This window comes from Nerophis ophidion, linkage group LG08 (genome assembly GCF_033978795.1).
Source record: "Nerophis ophidion isolate RoL-2023_Sa linkage group LG08, RoL_Noph_v1.0, whole genome shotgun sequence".
Lineage (NCBI taxonomy): Eukaryota > Metazoa > Chordata > Actinopteri > Syngnathiformes > Syngnathidae > Nerophis > Nerophis ophidion.
In genome coordinates this window covers 78,138,272-78,157,427 of record NC_084618.1, presented here as the reverse complement: position 1 = coordinate 78,157,427, position 19,156 = coordinate 78,138,272, and the positions used below count along the sequence as shown (strand labels likewise).

Genomic DNA, 19,156 nt, shown 5'->3' with positions numbered 1-19,156 from the left:
ATATATATATATATATATGTATGTATGTATGTATGTATATATGTATATATATATATATATATGTATGTATGTATGTATGTATATATGTATATATATATATATATATGTATGTATGTATATATGTATATATATATATATATGTATGTATGTATATATGTATATATATATATATATGTATGTATGTATATATATATGTATGTATATATATATGTATGTATGTATACAGGACTGTCTCAGAAAATTAGAATATTGTGATAAAGTCCTTTATTTTCTGTAACGCAACTAAAAATATGAAAATGTCATACATTCTGGATTCATTACACATCAACTGAAATATTGCAAGCCTTTTATTATTTCAATATTGCTGACTATGACATACAGCTTAAGAAAACTCATTCACCCATTCACTTGAGAGTGTGAAAAGCCGTAGATATTATGTGATTAGGCCGGCACACAAAGGCAGTGCCTTTAAGGCCCGCCCCCAATGTTGTTGTCTGGGTGGAAATCAGGGGAAATTCGGGAGAATGGTTAGCCTGGGACGGGCGCTGAAATCCGGGAGTCTCCTGAGAAAATCGGGAGGGTTGGCAAGTTCTCTGTACTTCTCCCTACGTCCATGAATCACTCCGTTTTAAAAAGTCATAAATTTTACTTTTTGAAACCGATACGGCTAATTTCCGATAATACATTTTAAAGCATTTAAATAATACTGAAAATATCGGCAGTACGATATTATCAGACTTCTCCTCACCCTCATTTTTTCCCTTCACTTTTAAAATAAGAAGCAGTTAAATGCTCGCTTTTGAATTTCCACGAAGAAAAAAAAAAACCCTACTCATTAGTTAGATCAGACCTTGGCAAATTAAGGCCCGGGGGCACCATGCGGCCCGTTAAGTATTTCAATCTGGCCTGCCGGAAATTCCCAAATAAATTATTTAGATCTCTAAGATGGAAACTGTAGCTGCCATTATGATGTGCAGTGATGTTTTCAAATGACCGTAGTCTTGAACTATACAAAGTATTTCAATGGTTTGAATCTGTGCTTTTGCATGAAAAATTAGTTACTATGGTAATCTAATTAGTTACTATGGTAATCTAAGTCACAACAGCTCAGACGAGGCACCAAGCAGTGTGGGTGGGGAGCGTTTCCACAGTGTCGGCCGGAAATGTGGGTGTCAGGGACAGACGTGGAAGGAGATTTTCACAACAAAGTTCTAAAACTTAGTTATATATCGGATTGTATATTGTACTTGCACCCTTTGCATTCATATTTCGCTGTTTGTCACATTTTTGACGCATTTTTGTCGCATTTTGTTTGATTGTAAAAATGTCGATCGAGAGGGGGTGTGACGCTCATATGTTGTCAATATTCAGTGTTTTATCCTTCATAGAAAAATGTAGAATTCCATTCCGTTTTTTAAGGCGGTCCGTCAAAACGTTTTTAGCATTCAATCAGACATTATTGTGAGGTTTTGTATTAGTATTCCTAAAAACTGATATACACATTTCTTTCTCTAAATTTGGCCCCCCAGTCAAAATAATTCGATGACACCGCCCTCTGTAAACGCCCTGATCAGTTTTGTAAAATAACATTTAAAAAAAAGGCTTTGCTACACATCTTAAAGGCCTACTGTAATGAGATGTTCTTATTTAAACGGGGATAGCAGGTCCATTCTATGTGTCATACTTCATCATTTCGCGATATTGCCATATTTTTGCTGAAAGGATTTAGTAGAGAACATCGGCGATAAAGTTTGCAACTTTTGGTCGCTAATAAAAAAGCCTTGCCTGTACAGGAAGTAGCAGACGATGTGCGCGTGACGTCACGGGTTGTGGAGCTCCTCACATCTGAACATTGTTTACATTCATAGCCACCATTAGCGAGAGCGATTCGGACCGAGAAAGCTGCGATTTCCTTATTAATGTGAGCGAGGATGAAAGATTCGTGGATGAGGAAAGTGAGAGTGAAGGACTACGTAAAAAAGACGATGGCAGTGGGAGCGATTCAGATGTTATTAAACACATTTAATAGGATAATTCTGGAAAATCCCTTCATCTGCTTATTGTGTTGCTAGTGTTTTAGTGCGATTATATGGTCGTACCTGTACAACTTGAAGGTCGGCCCCGCACCTTTCTTCAGCACCAGTCGACGGGTGGTGGCGATGCCCATGTCTACCCTTCGCAAGAGGCCCTCTTCGAAACACAATCTTTCGGAATGATTGCTGCATAATACACTGTACTTTGTGCGTGTGGTCCAATCCAACCGTGTTCGCTTGATATCTGTTCCATAGTAAAGCTTGACCGTCATCTTTCGGGAATGTAAACAATGAAACACCGGCTATGTTTGTGTTGCTAAAGGCGGCCGCAATACACCGCTTCCCACCTACAGCTTTCTTCTTTGACGTCTCCATTGTCCATTTGAACAAATTGAAATAGATTCAGCAACACAGATGTCCAGAATACTTTGGAATTTCACGATGAAAACAGACGAGCTAATAGCTGGGAACGATGCCAGAACAAAATGTCCTCGACAATCCGTGACGTCACACGCACGCCTCATCATACCGAGACGCTTCAGCCGGATATTTCGGCGCAAAATTTAAAAGTGCAATTTAGTTGGCATGTGTTGCAATGGTAATATTTTATCATTGATATATAAACTATCAGACTGCCTGGTAGGTAGTAGTAGTGGGTTTCAGTAGGCCTTTAAAATAAAGCCTCGATAAATTCCATCTTTGTTTTGAGTCTTCTTGTTGTCTTTCCCCGGCAGACGCGGACTCCACCAAGGACCCGTGTCAGAACGTCAAGTGCAGCCGCCAGAAAATGTGCGTGGCCCAGGGCTCCCAGAAGGCCATGTGCGTCAGTCGCAAGAAACTGGAGCAGAGGTACCGCTATCCAATTAGTCCCCGCGCCGTTATTAGTGGACTTTTGATGCAGTGCCGCTTGACGCTGATGGCGAGGATCTGTCTGGAAAAAAAAAAAAAAAGATATTGATTACGGTGACACACAGGATTGAGTCGACTTAAAAAGCACTCCATAATGAGGCCACAAAGAAAAAGGAGGGCCGCCACAACCACTAGCGCGGATTTTTCTTTCCGCAGAGCCGTCAGCGTGAAGAGAATTAATGGAGTGAATCATCACTCGTCTTTTCTGCAGTCGAGGTCGTTCGTCATTGTCAGGAAGAAAAGTGCCAAGACGGAGTATGATAAACCCCGGGAGAGTCAGATAAAGTGTACACTATTTTGGATTTATTACAATACAATTATCACATAATGTAAATTCTGTAATTATAGCCCAAGATGGTTGTTTACTTCAACCTATTTTTGAGATGGAGAGCAGTAGAAGGGCGTGAAGTTAATTATATTTATATTGTGACGTTTGGGTGGCATGGTGATGCGGGTTCCTTCTCTCTTGGATGCAGTCGGGCTCGGACACAGCGTGAAGGTAAGAAATAAATGATTTATTAATAAATAAAATCAGACTTTGACATAATTGAAAAGAACTAGCATGGGAGCTAGAAAAAAAAACAAAAGAGCTAGCATGTGGGCTAGAGGAATAACAAAAAGACTTAGCATGGAAGCTAGCAAAACAAAGGCATAGCGCGGAAGCTAGCAAGTACAAAACTGGTCACCAGAATCGGGAATCAAGGTCGTCACTGTTGTGCGAACACAAAGTAGGAAGCGAGAAAGAATGAACAAAGAAGGCAGGCTTAAATCAGGGTGGTAATCACGAGGCAGGTGAAACTGATGCGTAACTATGGTGACCGAATAAACAAGGAAGTACAACCAGGAACTAAAGAAGTCAATAACTAAGAGAACATAATACAAAAAGACTCAAAACCTAAACATAATATGATCCGGGCAGCGGATCATAACATATATAGTGCTTTTCTCTAGTGACTCAAAGCGCTTTTACATAGTGAAACCCAATATCTAAGTTACATTTAAACCAGTCTGGGTGGCACTGAGAGCAGGTGGGTAATATGTCTTGCCCAAGGACTGTCATGTCTTTGTGATCATGTTTTGTTTAGTTGTGTTAGATTTCTTCAAGACTCCATCAGTTCCTGTTTTTTCCACTCCATTGTTTCGTTTCCATGCCTACCAATCAGTTCACCTGTCCTCACGGCTCACGCACCTGATCCATTTGAACTCACGCACCTGTTTTCAAGCACCACAGCACCATTTAAGCCTGTAGTTGCCAGGCAGTCAGCCTGGCGACATCACCTTCCACACACCCTTGCTCCATACTGATGATCCATGCTCTTTTCTCGTTCCCCGTGAGTTTTGTTATTCATGCCATAGTTTACAAGTTTTATTTTATGTCCATAGTAGATGTTGTAGAAATAGTTTTGTTTCATAGTCAAGTTTCGGTACCTCCTCTGTGAGCGCCTTTCGTTTGTTCCTTTTTTGAGTTGAGATTAAAATATGTCGTTACCTTCACGCCACTCTACCAATAAACGTCTCAATCAATCAATCAAAGTTTGTTTCACAACACGGCAGCAGCAACAAAACCAATGGTGTAACAGTGGTAAGCCACAAACTGCATTGATATTTAATTCTACCCTATTTTCCGGACTGTAGTATAAAAACCGCACCCACTACATTTTTGATATAAATATATTTTTCCATATATTAGCCGCACTGGACTCTATGCCGCAGATGTATATGTTGCGAAATTTGTTATTTACACAGAAATATTTTGTAAATGTAAATACCTTACTTAAAACCGCTTAATGCCCAAGCTGTTTGTTTACAAGTTTTTTTTATTTATTTCTCTTTGCTATTTGAGCTTATTGGACCTTAATTAGAATAAAAACTATCTTTGATGTGATCTACTTAGTCCATAAGTACACAAACGTGTACTTCATGTTTAGTGACATGCTAATTCTTGTTGTTACACTTTTTTTTCCCAAATTCCTTTGTATGTTATACTCTTCTGACACCACCAGATGGCAGTATAAGTGTCCACATAAGCGGCCATAAGACCCCAATTCAGTAGTGTACACAATTTTGGAAATAAGAGCTAAAAGGTGCTGTCCACGCATGTGGCCACTAAAGCCTTTAGAGTTAATGGTTTCCAACCGGTGCCTGTTACACGGCAGTAAAACGGCCGATCAAACACAACAGACATCATGGTCATAGATCCACTAGCTGCTGAAGCTAGCGCTTCGATCAGCTAAACAGACTCAATAAGTCCTTGGTGACGTTTTAGGGAATTTACTGAGAAATGTGTGAAACCGAAACAATACAAAAAGAATGCCATTGTAAGTTAATAACTGTCTGTTCAACTGTGCATATGAATCTTAAATCTTGAATAAGACTAAGACAGGTGGTTGTAAACCTGTTAGCATATTAGCTAATGCCAATAACGCTAGTTTGATTACATTACAATAGCACGAACAAGCATGCATGAAACACTACTATCAAATAGTATCAAATAGTACCACATGTTGTACCGTTGTATCATTTTAGATGTATTGTAAAACTAACAAACCTTGCTTAGGGTGATGAATGAAGACTCCATACGAGTAGAAACGCTATGAATGACTAGAGTAGGTCGAACAGTACTTGTACTTCCGGTTCATGGCACGAAACAGAAGGAGATACTTTAGACCGGGGGTGTCCAGACTTTTTGACTGGAAGGGCGTATTAAGCTTAAAGAATGTGGACGGGGGCCACATTATATATATATATATATATATATATATATATATATATACACAGTGGGGCAAAATAGTATTTAGTCAGCCAGCGATTGTGCAAGTTCTCCCCCTTAAAATGATGACAGAGGTCTGTAATTTTCATCATAGGTACACTTCAACTGTGAGAGACAGAATGTGGAAAAAAAATCCAGGAATTCACATTGTAGGAATTTTTAAGAATTTATTTGTAATTTATGGTGGAAAATACTGTAAGTATTTGGTCAACCATTCAAAGCTCTCACAGATGAAAGGAGATTTTGGCTCAAAATCTCACGATACATGGCCCCATTCATTCTTTCCTTAACACGGACCAATCGTCCTGTCCCCTTAGCAGAAAAACAGCCCCAAAGCATGATGTTTCCACCCCCATGCTTCACAGTAGGTGTGGTGTTCTTGGGATGCAACTCAGTATTCTTCTTCCTCCAAACACGATGAGTTGAGTTTATACCAAAAAGTTCTATTTTGGTTTCATCTGACCACATGACATTCTCCCAATCCTCTAGTCTATCATCCATGTGCTCTCTGGCAAACTTCAGACGGGCCTGGACATGCACTGGCTTAAGCAGGGGGACACGTCTGGAACTGCAGGATTTGATTCCCTGTCGGCGTAGTGTGTTACTGATGGTAACCTTTGTTACTTTGGTTCCAGCTCTCTGCAGGTCATTCACCAGGTCCCCCCCGTGCAGTTCGGGGATTTTTGCTCACCGTTCTCATGATCATTTTGACCCCACGGGATGAGATCTTGCGTGGAGCCCCAGATCGAGGGAGATTATCAGTGGTCTTGTACGTCTTCCATTTTCTGATCATTGCTACCACAGTTGATTTTTTCACACCAAGCTGCTTGCTTATTTTGGATTCACTCTTCCCAGTCTGGTGCAGGTCTACAATTCTTTTCCTGGTGTCCTTCGACAGCTCTTTAGTCTTGGCCATAGTGGAGTTTGGAGTCTGACTGTTTGAGGCTGTGGAATGTGAATTCCTGGATTTGTTTTTCCACATTCTGTCTCTCACAGTTGAAGTGTACCTATGAGGAAAATTACAGACCTCTGTCATTATTTTAAGTTGGAGAACTTGCACAATCGCTGGCTGACTAAATACTTTTTTGTATATATATTATATGGAACATATTATTGTTGATGTCGTTGAAAATGTTTTCCATGTCTTAGAGTCCAGCAGCGAGAGCAGCCGGCCGGCGGCGACGCCACCTGCACCCCTTGTCCCCCTGGCGCCTCCGGCCCCGTGTGCGGCTCTGACGGACACAACTATGCCTCGCAGGTGAAAGAACACACCACCTACCCGATGTGGGTTCAAAGAAAGAGATGATACAGTATTATCACCTCACAGATGCTACCTGCTGGTTGTTTGAGCACACTGCAGCTAGTCCTGGATAGTTCAATCAATCAATCAATGTTTACTTATATAGCCCTAAATCACTAGTGTCTCAAAGGGCTGCACAAACCACCACGACATCCTCGGTAGGCCCACATAAGGGCAAGGAAAACTCACACCCAGTGGGACGTCGGTGACAATGATGACTATGAGAACCTTGGAGAGGAGGAAAGCAATGGATGTCGAGCGGGTCTAACATGATACTGTGAAAGTTCAATCCACAATGGATCCAACACAGTCGCGAGAGTCCAGTCCAAAGCGGATCCAACACAGCAGCGAGAGTCCCGTTCACAGCGGAGCCAGCAGGAAACCATCCCAAGCGTAGGCGGACCAGCAGCGCAGAGATGTCCCCAGCCGATACACAGGCAAGCAGTACATGGCCACCGGATCGGACCGGACCCCCTCCACACGGGAGAGTGGGACATAGAAGAAAAAGAAAAGAAACGGCAGATCAACTGGTCTAAAAAGGGAGTCTATTTAAAGGCTAGAGTATACAAATGAGTTTTAAGGTGAGACTTAAATGCTTCTACTGAGGTGGCATCTCGAACTGTTACCGGGAGGGCATTCCAGAGTACTGGAGCCCGAACGGAAAACGCTCTATAGCCCGCAGACTTTTTTTGGGCTTTGGGAATCACTAATAAGCCGGAGTCCTTTGAACGCAGATTTCTTGCCGGGACATATGGTACAATACAATCGGCAAGATAAGATGGAGCTAGACCGTGTAGTATTTTATACGTAAGTAGTAAAACCTTAAAGTCACATCTTAAGTGCACAGGAAGCCAGTGCAGGTGAGCCAGTATAGGTATATATGTATGTATATATGTATATAAAGGTATATACAGTATAGGTATATATGTATGTATATATGTATATAAAGGTATATACAGTACAGGTATATATGTATGTATATATGTATATAAAGGTATATACAGTACAGGTATATATGTATGTATATATGTATATAAAGGTATATACAGTATAGGTATATATGTATGTATATATGTATATAAAGGTATATACAGTACAGGCGTAATGTGATCAAACTTTCTTGTTCTTGTCAAAAGTCTAGCAGCCGCATTTTGTACCAACTGTAATCTTTTAATGCTAGACATGGGGAGACCCGAAAATAATACGTTACAGTAGTCGAGGCGAGACGTAACAAACGCATGGATAATGATCTCAGCGTCTTTAGTGGACAAAATGGAGCGAATTTTAGCGATATTACGGAGATGAAAGAAGGCCGTTTTAGTAACGCTTTTAATGTGTGCCTCAAAGGAGAGAGTTGGGTCGAAGATAATACCCAGATTCTTTACCGTGTCGCCTTGTTTAATTGTTTGGTTGTCAAATGTTAGAGTTGTATTATTAAATAGAGTTCGGTGTCTAGCAGGACCGATAATCAGCATTTCCGTTTTTTTGGCGTTGAGTTGCAAAAAGTTAGCCAGTTAGCCAGAATCATGCCTCTCACCTGTATGGTAGAAGACTTTGGCAATAAGATGAAAAGTTATTCAACTTTGACATTCAATTAGACCCGTTTGCGGTCACATTTTTTTTTCACTTGAGTGAGGATTGTAATTATTTCATCATCTAAACGGGAAACAAGTCTTGTGATGAAAGATACAAACATCCCATCCGCCAGCATCCCAGTGACAGCAGACATCGTACACTAAGTGTGTGTTATGTTGGTAGTTGATATTTCTTATTTAGTACTTAGCAATACTGTTACATGATGCTTAGTGTTTCACTAAAGCTGCATCCGTTTGTAACACAGCTTCTTACACTTGTAGATCATCCTCCTTATAGTCACGCTCAAAAATATAAGGTTCTGGATTATAATTCTTTCCAAAGTTTGTTGTTGTCCCTTTATGAAGTATGCCATGATTACTAGTAGGAGTTGTTGAAGAAAATAACCAACAATATGATGCAGATTGTGAAATTAATGCGCCGCCGTGGGTATAAAATAGGCAAAATACAGTAAATACTACATGTTATTATGAATGGGCCTGTTACTACATTACAGATATACTTACGCCTGTACTGGCCTGTACTAAAACGGCCTTCTTTCATCTCCGTAATATCGCTAAAATTCGCTCCATTCTGTCCACTAAAGACGCTGAGATCATTATCCATGCGTTTGTTACGTCTCGCCTCGATTACTGTAACGTATTATTTTCGGGTCTCCCCATGTCTAGCATTAAAAGATTACAGTTGGTACAAAATGCGGCTGCTAGACTTTTGACAAGAACAAGAAAGTTTGATCACATTACGCCTGTACTGTATATACCTTTATATACATATATACATACATATATACCTGTACTGTATATACCTTTATATACATATATACATACATATATACCTATACTGTATATACCTTTATATACATATATACATACATATATACCTATACTGTATATACCTTTATATACATATATACATACATATATACCTGTACTGGCTCACCTGCACTGGCTTCCTGTGCACTTAAGATGTGACTTTAAGGTTTTACTACTTACGTATAAAATACTACACGGTCTAGCTCCATCCTATCTTGCCGATTGTATTGTACCATATGTCCCGGCAAGAAATCTGCCTTCAAAGGACTCCGGCTTATTAGTGATTCCCAAAGCCCAAAAAAAGTCTGCGGGCTATAGAGCGTTTTCCGTTCGGGCTCCAGTACTCTGGAATGCCCTCCCGGTAACAGTTCGAGATGCCACCTCAGCAGAAGCATTTAAGTCTCACCTTAAAACTCATTTGTATACTCTAGCCTTTAAATAGACTCCCTTTTTAGACCAGTTGATCTGCCGTTTCTTTTCTTTTTCTCCTATGTCCCACTCTCCCTTGTGGAGGGGGTCCGGTCCGATCCGGTGGCCATGTACTGCTTGCCTGTGTATCGGCTGGGGACATCTCTGCGCTGCTGATCCGCCTCCGCTTGGGATGGTTTCCTGCTGGCTCCGCTGTGAACGGGACTCTCGCTGCTGTGTTGGATCCGCTTTGGACTGGACTCTCGCGACTGTGTTGGATCCATTGTGGATTGAACTTTCACAGTATCATGTTAGACCCGCTCGACATCCATTGCTTTCCTCCTCTCCAAGGTTCTCATAGTCATCATTGTCACCGACGTCCCACTGGGTGTGAGTTTTCCTTGCCCTTATGTGGGCCTACCGAGGATGTCGTGGTGGTTTGTGCAGCCCTTTGAGACACTAGTGATTTAGGGCTATATAAGTAAACATTGATTGATTGATTGGAGGTTTTATACAAGGAATAGATCGAATTCCATTATTTCCCTTGTTTGTCACCTCTTGCTAGCCTTTATTTACGAGTTAGAATGCATTAAAAAAAAAAAAAAGACGTGTGTGATTTCCTCTCATAAAGATTTTGAACGATAGGCAAAATTCCCCAAAAGTGCAGTTCCCCTTTAAGAGAGCAAATTACAATTGAATCTGATGACACCAGAGTGACACTGATACTGCATGTGCACATATTCACATACATTTTTCAATGTGAAATCTAAGACTGCAGCCCAACTTGCAATCTGGATCATAACATATTGCAGTGAATTATATTTATATAGCGCTTTTCTCGAGTGACTCAAAGCTCTTTACATAGTGAAACCAATATCTTAGTTACATTTAAAGCAACGTGGGTGGCACTGGGAGCAGGTGAGTAAAGTGTCTTGCCCAAGGACACAACGGCAGTGACTAGGATAGCGGAAGCAGGAATCGAACCTGGAACCCTCAAGTTTCTGGCACGGCCACGCTAAAAAACGAGCTATGCCGCCCCATTCTAAAACAATTCATAGAAAAAGGCCTGAGAATTATACTTTAATGCGGATATACATTCAAATTGCACTAATTTAGCGAAAGAAACAGCGGGGAAAAAAATGAACAAGGAACTAAAACTATTGATAAAAAAACACCGAACAGTGGTTGGAATAACATGTCACTATGACTGTAAATAATCATAATGACCGTTAAAGCATTTTTCTCTGTCACACACGTTTTAAAAAAGGAACAAGTATTGTTAGAAAATTAAAAAACACCACCTTGCAAGAGGACGCCGACATCTTGAATAACATGCGCATGCGCAGTGGCCATATCTGCATGAAAACAAAGCAATTTTATTCTTTTGTGTTCAACTTGTAAAGAATATTTTAAAAAAATACACGTGTTTTCTGTCTTTTTAAAAATAATTTGTGTGAATTTCTGACTAAAATAATGGGAAGACAAGCGTATACAGGAAGATGCACACGCACAAAAACGGCGACAGGAGAGAATATGTAAATAAAGACCTCAACAGCAAGAAAAGAAGACATGTACTTCTTCTAGTTCCACTCCTTAATACTGTGTTTTCCGGACTATAAGGCACAGTTAAAATCCTTTAGTTCTACTCAAAACTCGACACTGCGCCTTATAAACCGCTGCCTAATGTACGGAATAATTCTGGTTTTGCTTACCAACCTCGAAGCAATTTTATTTGGTACATGGTGTAATGATAAGTGTAACCAGTAGATGGCAGTCAAACATAAGAGATATGTTTATTTATTTATTTATTTGTACCGTAAAGTTTTAATTTATTTAGTTTATTTCTCCCGTCGTGGTCAACAAAATTAACAAACAGTTTTATATAAACAAACAGTTCATAAATTGAAAATGTTGCAGGCCGAAAGGGTTTAGGCTGAAGTTGAATATGACTCGAGTAAACAACACCACATTTTATATGTTCCGTCCATCCATCCATCTTCTTCCGCTTATCCGAGGTCGGGTCGCGGGGGCAGCAGCCTAAGCGGGGAAACCCAGACTTCCCTCTCCCCAGCCACTTCGTCTAGCTCTTCCCGGGGGATCCCGAGGCGTTCCCAGGCCAGCCGGGAGACATAGTCTTCCCAACGTGTCCTGGGTCTTCCCCGTGGCCTCCTACCGGTTGGACGTGCCCTAAACACCTCCCTAGGGAGGCGTTCGGGTGGCATCCTGACCAGATGCCCGAACCACCTCATCTGGCTCCTCTCCATGTGGAGGAGCAGCGGCTTTACTTTGAGTTCCTCCCGGATGGCAGAGCTTCTCACCCTATCTCTAAGGGAGAGACCCAAACTCATTTGGGCCGCTTGTACCCGTGATCTTATCCTTTCGGTCATGACCCAAAGCTCATGACCATAGGTGAGGATGGGAACGTAGATCGATCGGTAAATTGAGAGCTTTGCCTTCCGGCTCAGCTCCTTCTTCACCACAACAGATCGGTACAACGTCCGCATTACTGAAGACGCCGCACCGATCCGCCTGTCGATCTCACCATCCACTCTTCCCTCACTCGTGAACAACAACATTTCCAATGTTCCATTGAAAATATAAAACATTACACACGGTGCTCAAAAATCCATCAAAATGTTTTTAGTACGACTTTGTTAAGCTAAGAATGATAAATGATAAATGGGTTGTACTTGTATAGCGCTTTTCTACCTTCAAGGTACTCAAAGCACTTTGACACTACTTCCACATTTACCCATTCACACACACATTCACACACTGATGGAGGGAGCTGCCATGCAAGGCGCCAACCAGCACCCATCAGGAGCAAGGGTGAAGTGTCTTGCTCAGGACACAACGGACGTGACGAGGTTGGTTCTAGGTGGGATTTGAACCAGTGACCCTCGGGTTGCGCACGGCCACTCTTCCACTGCGCCACGCCGTCCCTATATAAGAAGCCGCACCGCTTAATGGATTGTTGGCGCATTAAACAAATAAGTATTTGTCACGCGTTCGGCGCACTTGTTGCGCGGAGTTGCCACTTGGTGGATGCACACACTAGCAGTCAGCAGGATTGCAGGTAAGAATACGTTTTAATATAATAAAACAAAAGAACACTGGTGCAAAAAAAGGGGAAAAACAAAGCGCGTGGCAATGCACGGAAAGCTAATGCTAAACACGTAGCAGGAAACAGAAAACATTAAACGACGTGCCACACGCACGTGAAGCTAAGGTGGAACTCAGCACAAAATAATCGAGGGCACAAGGATACAAAACGTGACGTGTTGCGAAAAGCAAGTAATGGACCGAGGACGAACTAAGGAACCAGGTGGGCTTAAATACACAAATAATTATTAGAAACAGGCGTGTGACAGGAGCCCGTGAGGAGGAACACAATACGTTGCCATGGTGACTAACACAAACAAGGAAATGCTCAAACGAGGATCGGCAGAGTCCAGAAACAAAACATGAACAAAGACATAAATAGGGCAAAACCATTAACGATCCGAGTCACGGATCGTGACAGTATTATTATGGTGTGTGTGTGTAAGGTAAGACGTACTATCTGCCGTTTTGTTTTGCAATATTATGCAAAAGCAACTTGTCTTACCTTCTAGTGCCTGCTGATCTGTATTTGGGATCTGCATAAATCCTGAAAATTTGCGCTGGTCCACCTTTGTAGTCCGTGCCGACTCTTTATCTTTTTGTTATGGGACATTCATTCTTTGCTGTTGCCATTTGTAATTTAAAGTAGTACATTTCTTACTTATATCTGTCAGTAAACTCACCATGAAAGCGCTAAAAACATACCGGTGTAGTGAGTTTACATTATTCACCCAAGGAACTTTAGTTATTAGAGTTCCGGTCTAACGTGTTTTTCACCGGACACATTTTGGGCGTCGTTGTTTCCGGATGAGGAGATGCTGTTTCGTTATTGAGTTAAGCAAAGTCTGAATGTCATTAAAACAGTTAGCTTCATCTTTGACACTTCCACTCCCGTCCTTGCACGCTACACCGCTACAACAAAGATGACGGGGAGAAAACGCCGCCGAAGGGGAGCCACGTAAATAAGACCGCCCACATCCGGAAGCGACTGCCAGAAAGCGGCTTGAAGATGATCTGTAAAACATAATCCGTGCAACATTTTGACCAAAGAACCACCATTATACGATATGTAGACCACAAGGAAGTGTTTTTCATTTAGACAAAAATAATAATGATTTGACTCCTTTAATGCGCCCTTGTGGAGGTTTCCCTCCTGCCGGGGGTTCTCCTGGCCGACAGATCTTTGTGAGCCCGGTCGACAGTTTGAATACAGTCTGTTCATTATCGTACACACAAGTCCTCAGAACTTTTCAGTCGTGCGTGTCCGTTCTTCCTCTCTCGATGTTTTTGTGTGTGTGTGTGTGTGTGTGTGTGTGTGTGTGTGTGTGTGTATGTGTGTCTTTTTGGCTCCAACTCCCAACTCCAAAAACGTGTCTCGTCCCGGCTGCTGCTAATAAAGGCAACACAAGGAAGTGTTTTTCATTTAGACAAAAATAATAATAATAATATGACTCCTTTAATGCGCCCTTGTGGAGGTTTCCCTCTTGTCGGGGGTTCTCCTGGCCGACAGATCTTTGTGAGCCCGGTCGACAGTTTGAATACAGTCTGTTCATTATCGTACACACAAGTGCTCAGAACTTTTCAGTCAGGCGTGTCCGTTCTTCCTCTCTCGGTCTTGTGTGTGTGTGTGTGTGTGTGTGTGTGTGTGTGTGTGTGTGTGTGTGTGTGTGTGTGTGTGTGTGTGTGTGTGTGTGTGTGTGTGTGTATGTGTGTCTTTTTGGCTCCAACTCCCAACTCCTAAAACGTGTCTCGTCCCGGCTGCTGCTAATAAAGGCAACACAAGGAAGTGTTTTCCATTTCGACAAAAATAATAATAATAATATGACTCCTTTAATGCGCCCTTGTGGAGGTTTCCCTCTTGTCGGGGGTTCTCCTGGCCGACAGATCTTTGTGAGCCCGGTCGACAGTTTGAATACAGTCTGTTCATTATCGTACACACAAGTTCTCGGAACTTTTCAGTCAGGCGTGTCCGTTCTTCCTCTCTCGATGTTTTTGGGTGTGTGTGTGTGTGTGTGTGTGTGTGTGTGTGTGTATGTGTGTCTTTTTGGCTCCAACTCCCAACTCCAAAAATGTGTCTCGTACCGGCTGCTGCTAATAAAGGCAACACAAGGAAGTGTTTTCCATTTAGACAAAAATAATAATAATAATATGACTCCTTTAATGCGCCCTTGTGGAGGTTTCCCTCTTGTCGGGGGTTCTCCTTGCCGACAGATCTTTGTGAGCCCGGTCGACAGTTTGAATACAGTCTGTTCATTATCGTACACACAAGTGCTCAGAACTTTTCAGTCAGGCGTGTCCGTTCTTCCTCTCTCGGTCTTTTTGTGTGTGTGTGTGTGTGTGTATATGTGTGTCTTTTTGGCTCCAACTCCCAACTCCAAAAATGTGTCTCGTCCCGGCTGCTGCTAATAAAGGCAACACAAGGAAGTGTTTTCCATTTAGACAAAAATAATAATAATATGACTCCTTTAATGCGCCCTTGTGAAGGTTTCCCTCTTGTCGGGGGTTCTCCTGGCCGACAGATCTTTGTGAGCCCGGTCGACAGTTTGAATACAGTCTGTTCATTATCGTACACACAAGTGCTCAGAACTTTTCAGTCAGGCGTGTCCGTTCTTCCTCTCTCGGTCTTTGTGTGTGTGTGTGTGTGTGTGTGTGTCTTTTTGGCTCCAACTCCAAAAATATGTCTCAACCCGGCTGCTGCTAATAAAGGCAACACAAGGAAGTGTTTTCCATTTAGACAAAAATAATAATAATATGACTCCTTTAATGCGCCCTTGTGGAGGTTTCCCTCTTGTCGGGGGTTCTCCTTGCCGACAGATATTTGTGAGCCCGGTCGACAGTTTGAATACAGTCTGTTCATTATCGTACACACAAGTGCTCAGAACCTTTCAGTCAGGCGTGTCCGTTCTTCCTCTCTCGGTCTTTGTGTGTGTGTGTGTGTGTGTGTGTGTGTGTGTGTGTGGGTGTGTGTGTCTTTTTGGCTCCAACTCCCAACTCCAAAAATGTGTCTCGTCCCGGCTGCTGCTAATAAAGGCAACACAAGGAAGTGTTTTCTATTTAGACAAAAATAATAATAATATGACTCCTTTAATGCGCCCTTGTGGAGGTTTCCCTCTTGTCGGGGGTTCTCCTGGCCGACAGATCTTTGTGAGCCCGGTCGACAGTTTGAATACAGTCTGTTCATTATCGTACACACAAGTGCTCAGAACTTTTCAGTCAGGCGTGTCCGTTCTTCCTCTCTCGGTCTTTTTGTGTGTGTGTGTGTGTGTGTATATGTGTGTCTTTTTGGCTCCAACTCCCAACTCCAAAAATGTGTCTCGTCCCGGCTGCTGCTAATAAAGGCAACACAAGGAAGTGTTTTCCATTTAGACAAAAATAATAATAATATGACTCCTTTAATGCGCCCTTGTGGAGGTTTCCCTCTTGTCGGGGGTTCTCCTTGCCGACAGATCTTTGTGAGCCCGGTCGACAGTTTGAATACAGTCTGTTCATTATCGTACACACAGGTCCTCAGAACTTTTCAGTCAGGCGTGTCCGTTCTTCCTCTGTGTGTCTTTGTGTGTGTGTGTGTGTGTGTTTGTGTGTGTGCGTGCGTGCGTGCGTGCGTGTGTGTGTCTTTTTGGCTCCGACTCCCAACTCCAAAAACGTGTCTCGTCCTGGCTGCTGCTAATAAAGGCAACATGTGATTAGATAACAAGGCCCAGCCGGGCAATCTACTCACCTGCCGCTGTTTTCGAGGCCGGTCCTTGCACACTCCGCTCCGGTACGCCTTAAATAGAAAAAACTATTTTTTAAAATAGACCATTAATCGGCAGTGCGCTTTACCTTATGGTCCGGAAAACACGGCAATTAAGTCACAGGCAGGATTCTCACAGGAATAAGGCAAAAATACAACCCTATTTACTGTAGCAGATCAAAATGTTTGTTTTGTTTCATGATAATTGTCTTCTCCGCAGTGTAAGCTGCAGCAGCAGGCCTGCCTGGCCGGCAAGTCCTTGACCGTCATGTGTGCTGGTTTCTGCCCCTGTGCCGTCGGCCACGCTACCTCCACCAAACGCGGCAAGAGACCTTTTTTTTCTCCCCCTTTTTCTTTTGAAGAGCTTTACTTGTAGGAAGTGTAAATGTCACCCGGGAGACTCTCAGGCATTCATTATTTAGAGTGTACACATCGTCCATCAATGAAGGCAAACGGTATTGATCGTGCACTTTGTGTGAATGCCAATGAATCAATCGGAGGACAAGAAGTACGTGTACTCCCATCACGTCATCAGCTTGACTACATTTAGTCGCCGAAGAGCACGCTGCGCACGTCACGTCACTTGTGGACAAGCTGGACAAAACATTAGGTACACCCGCATCATCTTATCAGATTCCATTCACAGACTGTGCCTGTTCAAAATGCTACTTTTTAATGGATTTAAACATCATCTTTATTTAAAACTGGTGTGCATAATTTCAGTGCATGTATGAGCACTATTTTTAATATGTTCAACCTTTTTTTTTCAATTTGGGACATTTTAAACCCCATTTATTGACATTACGTAGCCAGAACCACTGAAAATTTTAAAGATTTTGTTTTGCAATTCTTAAAAAATATATTTTTTAAAGTTTACCAAACGTTTATTTAAATGTTTTTTTCTTAATTCTATCGAGCATTTTAAACCTCAATATTTTCAACAAAGGTGTCCGAAATATCTTGTTTTCATTTTAAAAATGTTATCCCTTATTTTTTATGATTATTTTTTTTTAATATATTGACCTATTTTTTTATATATATATATTTTTGACATCTCATACTACAGAATCTACTGCAGTGCATTTCAAATATTTTTTTTCTTTATTTCATTTTTCTAGTGCTGCCGAACGATTGAACATTTTAATTAGATTTATCACACTTTTGCAGTTTAATTAATCGCGATTAATCACAGTAAATCACTTGCATGCACAATTTAAATGATCTTAAAAAGACCCCAATATTTTTAAAATAAATGCAATTGCACTGTCAAGATGTCATAGAATAAGTTATATTCAATTGAATAGACTGAAAAGACAAGATATTTAATGTTCCAACTGAGAAACTTAATTCTGTTATGAAAATAATCATTAACTTAGAATTTAATGGCAGCAACACATTGCAAAAAAGTAGGCAAAGGAGCATTTTTACCACTGTGTTACATGGCCTTTCCTTTTAACAACACTCTGTAAATGTTTGGGAACTGAGGAGACACATTTTTGAAGCTTCTCAGATAAATTCTTTCCCATTCTTGCTTGATGTACAGCTTAAGTTGTTCAACATTCGTATTTTAGGCTTCATAATGTGCCACACATTTTCAATGGGAGACAGGTCTGGACTACAGGCAGGCCAGTCTAGTACCCCCACTTTGGCTATGAAGCCACGCTGTTGTAACACGTGGCTTGGCATTGTCTTGCTGAAATAAGTAGGGGCGTCCATGATAACATTGCTTGGATGACAACATATGTTGTTCCAAAACCTGTATGTACCTTTCAGCATTAATGGTGACTTCACAGATGTGTAAGTTACCCATGCCTTGGGCACTAATGCACCCCCATACCATCACACATGCTGGCTTTTGAACTCCGGGCCTAGAACAGTCTGGATGGTTCTTTTCCTCTTTGGTCAGGAGGACACAACGTTGGTCCACAGTTTCCAATAATACTTTGACCACATAACAATTTTCCACTTTGCATCAGTCCATCTTAGATGAGCTCAGGCCCAGCAAAGCCAGCGGCGTTTCTGGGTGTTGTTGATAAATCGTTTTCACTTTGCATGGTAGAGTTTTAACTTGCACTTACAGATGTAGATAGATAGATAGTACTTTATTGATTCCTTCAGGAGAGTTCCTTCAGGAAAATTAAAAAAGCGACCAATTGTGGTTACTGTGGTTTTCTGAAGCGTTCCTGAGCCCATGTGGTGATATCCTTTACACACTGATGTCGCTTTTTGATGCAGTACCGCCTGAGGGATCCAAGGTCACGGGCATTGCCCCTCACGTGCAGTGACTTCTCCAGATTCTCTGAATCTTTTGATGATATTGCGGACAGTAGATGGTGAAATCCTTAATAGCTGGTTGAGAAATGTTGTTCTTAAACTGTTGGACAATTTGCTCAGGCATTTGTTCACAAAGTGGCGACCCTCGCCCCATCCTTGTTTGTGAATGACTGAGCATTTCATGTAAGCTTCTTTTATACCCAATCATGGCACCCGCCTGTT

The 19,156-nt window shown here is 41.7% G+C and overlaps 1 protein-coding gene across 1 annotated transcript in view; it reads left to right on the top strand.

The window, feature by feature from the left end:
- LOC133558416 (testican-2-like) overlaps nt 1-19,156 on the top strand; it is an 85,051-nt gene that overhangs the window by 50,578 nt on the left and 15,317 nt on the right. Inside the window, exons 3-5 of the mRNA XM_061909793.1 lie at nt 2,768-2,882; nt 6,862-6,970; nt 16,881-16,983. Coding sequence (XP_061765777.1) covers nt 2,768-2,882; nt 6,862-6,970; nt 16,881-16,983 — 327 coding nt within the window. The remainder of the gene's footprint in view (nt 1-2,767; nt 2,883-6,861; nt 6,971-16,880; nt 16,984-19,156) is intronic.